The sequence below is a fragment of the Helobdella robusta genome, assembly GCF_000326865.2.
Source record: "Helobdella robusta unplaced genomic scaffold HELROscaffold_22, whole genome shotgun sequence".
NCBI classification, from domain to species: Eukaryota; Metazoa; Annelida; class Clitellata; order Rhynchobdellida; family Glossiphoniidae; genus Helobdella; species Helobdella robusta.
The window spans coordinates 2,640,385-2,643,950 of NW_008704170.1; the positions used below are offsets into that span (position 1 = coordinate 2,640,385).

The following is a 3,566-nucleotide window of genomic DNA, read 5'->3' on the forward strand; positions in this document are numbered from 1 at the left end:
CTCGTTAGCGAAACTTTTGCAGAAATTAAAGACGATGAAAAACTTCCACAACAGCAGCAGCAACCACAACAGCAGCAGCAGCAGCAACCACAACAACTGCTTCAAGTTCATCAACAGATTCTCTTGCAACAACAACTTTTACAGCAACAACAACTTTTACAGCAGCAACAAAAATTAACACAACTTCAACAAAAATCATCTGACTCGAAAACCAAACCCGAACCTGACAAATTTGAAAAAGCGCAAGCGTGCCATTCAGAAATGCCAGAAAAACTACCACCATCACTACCATCACCACCACCACCACAACAACAACAACAATGCAAAAACCAACATTTACAACAATTAAATAAGAAACTAGCAGGGTTTTTCAACTCTTTTAAATGGAGGAGCAAGTCCAGAGAAAGAGAACAGCAACAACATAAACAACAAAATCAACAACGACATTTAAATGATAGTGAAACACCCACAACCAATCAGATCAAGCATAACAACAACATTCCAAAAGTCAGCTTGCCCTCCGATTCAACTACTGCTTTCAACGGCAACAATAATGATAAGATGAATTGCAATTTCAAGAAAAAATTAATTCACCACACTCAAAGACGACTCACCAAACCAACAAAAACTCAAATTTTTTCGAAAATTTCAAAAAATTCTTCACCACAACGGAAAATTATCCGAAACCACCACAACCATCATATCGCCAGCCACAGACACAGCAGACCACAGCAGCCACCAACAACCAATCAGCTAAACGATGAGAACATGAAGAAATTTTGGAAAAATTTTCACAGCAGCAACAAACATAAAAATTTTTCCAAAACTAATAAGAGCGCCGATTTTAATTTGATTAACAGTACCGGTAAAAAGGACTTTTATGATGATACTGGAGACGTAAACGCTTTTAATCTTATTAGTGGCGTGTGTGGTAGCGATTTTAGCGACCCAAATTTATCACAATTAATGAATTCATCTTTAATAGACAGTTTGCAGTGGAAAGATGACGAAATATTTGGAAAAAATTATTGTAAAAATTCAAAAAATTTTGAAAACAAAAAGAATTGTCGAAGAAAAGATGCGAAAAAATACAAAAATAATGATTCAATGAAGAGATTTTTAACAAATAATCGATCATATAATCAAGTGACATCAATTTTTGCGCCTAATACATTAAAGAATGCATTAACAAAATCAAAACTATCAGATACATCAACTAAACTTACCTTACCTCAAAAATCTACAAAAAATCGTAAATTAACTAAGCGAAAGCCGAATATAAATCAAGAAAAACCGAATTTGGATGGTCGAATACCGACTGAAAATAAAACCGTACCAACTATCGATGATACAAAACCGACTAGGGATACTGAGATAACGAATAAACCAAACATCCATGATCGAATTGAAAAACTTGAACAAGCATACGAGGAACAAAAATTGAAATACGAAAATGATTTCAAACCGAACATTAGCAACCCTAACCATAACCGGCTAAAATCGCTTCATCTATCATCATTATTACCATTAAACTCTCTTCCTCTTTCTCATCATCTTCACCATCAGCTTCATCGCCATCATCAAGATCAAACCAAATCAAAACCGCCGAGCCACAAAGCAGCAACAAATAATACACCAAATAGTCGGTTTAAAATTGTTTCAAAGAAAATTTTTGACAACGACTACCACCACAACAGCAACAGCAGCCACAACCGCAACTACAACGACGGCTACTACTACTGCTACTACTCTAAAAACAATGACCAGATAAATGGTGGTCATTTCAAATATGCAGAAAACCGCCGGGCTAACTTGGAAGACGATGATGTGGCTAACAATGGCTGGCCGTCATCGTGTGGCGATGTTTGTGGCGCGCGTAACGAGGTAGGTGGGCGACGAGTTATTGGTGGAATGATTGGGGGAAGTTTGCAGCAGCTACATCAGCAGCTACAGCCACCACGCCAGCCACATGGAGCGAGTCGCCAGAAATGTCAAAGATCAAATATCGACAATGCACATAATGAAAAACCAACAAATGAACGCAAAATTCATGATGATGATGACGACTGTGGCGGTGCTGATAACGATGTTGTTGATGATGATGATGGTGATGTTGTTGATGATGATGATGTTGTTGTTGTTGTTGATGATGATGATCTGGGTTATAACGAAAGTTTTCCATACACAAATACTATAAAAAGGTCGGAAGGTTATTCAATGCATTTAATTCGTCAACAACAACAAAAACATCAACAACAACACCAGCAACAACAGCAGCTACTACAACAACAAAAACATCGTCATCATCATCAACAAGAACATCAATACACGCCCGCCAACTGTAATTACTACAATAAACAAGATGATCAATCTACTCAGTTTTATCAACAACAACAACGTCAACAACTACTCCAACAACAACATCAATATCAACAACAACAACTTTCACTAGAGCAACAACATTTTAAACCCAAAAAACAACAACAGCAGCAACAACAACAACGTAAACAACATCAACAACAACAGCAGCAGCAACAACAACAACATCAACAACAACAACATCAACAACAACAACTGCTGGCCGAGTTTAACGAATGCTTGGAGTGGCTGAGCGAGGATTACAGAAAAAAAATCCAACAATAACAATAACATTAATAATAACAATAAATAAATAATAATAATAATAATAATAGTGATAGTGACAATAATAAGTTTAATTAGTTTCTGGCAAAGATTTCACTAAATTTATTTTGTTATTTTTAAATTTAAAAATAATACGAAATTTTTAGTTATTTATCTGTTTATTTATTTATTCTTTCGTTCATTCATTCATTCACTTACTCATTCATTCATTCATCCATTCATCGTTCATCATTCGTTTATTTGCATATTGGTTTATTATTCCAATCATACAGACCTATGTACATTTTGTCATTCATTCGTTCAATCAATCGATCATCCTCTTATTATTTATTTATTGATTTATTCAATCAATCAATTACTCTTTCTTTTATTCATTCATTTATTCAATCATTCATTCAATCAATCATTCGTTCAATCATTCATCCACTCATCTGATAAAACAAATAACTACTATTATTATTATACATGTAGAAATAGCAGTAACATAATAGTAACAATGCAATAGAATTACTTCTAGAAGTAGCTACAGTAGTAGCATAAGCAGCAGCAGTAATAGCGGCAATAGTAGTAGCAGCAGAAGCAGCAACAGCAGCAGCAGTAGTAGTAGTAGTAGTAGCAGCAACAGTTTCAGTAGTATTGCTGACACAACATAATGTATGCCAAGAAAAAGTGTAAAAGTTTTGTCCTCGGAGGAGCCATTTATGAGGGGAAATACTCCACTCATTAGTATTGAAAATGAAGATATAGTATCATAGTCAGTAATAGTAGTAGTTGTCACTGTAGTGGCAGTAGTAGTAGTAGTAGTAGTAGCAGCAGCAGTAGTTGTAGTAGTAGTAGTAGTAGTAGTAGTAGTAGTAGTAGTAGTAGTAGTAGTAGTAGTAGTAGTAGTAATTACTAGCAAAAATTTCTCGTTACATTGAAAT

The 3,566-nt window shown here is 35.1% G+C and overlaps 1 protein-coding gene across 1 annotated transcript; it reads left to right on the forward strand.

The window, feature by feature from the left end:
- Window positions 1–261: 261 nt before the first annotated feature.
- HELRODRAFT_172111 (hypothetical protein) lies at window positions 262–2,643 on the forward strand (the record flags this gene model as incomplete). The annotated part of the gene is made up of 2 exons (XM_009018778.1): window positions 262–1,884; window positions 2,527–2,643. 2 exons carry the CDS (start codon window positions 262–264, stop codon window positions 2,641–2,643), a joined length of 1,740 nt encoding a protein of 579 aa, XP_009017026.1.
- Between the last annotated feature and the right edge of the window lie 923 nt (window positions 2,644–3,566).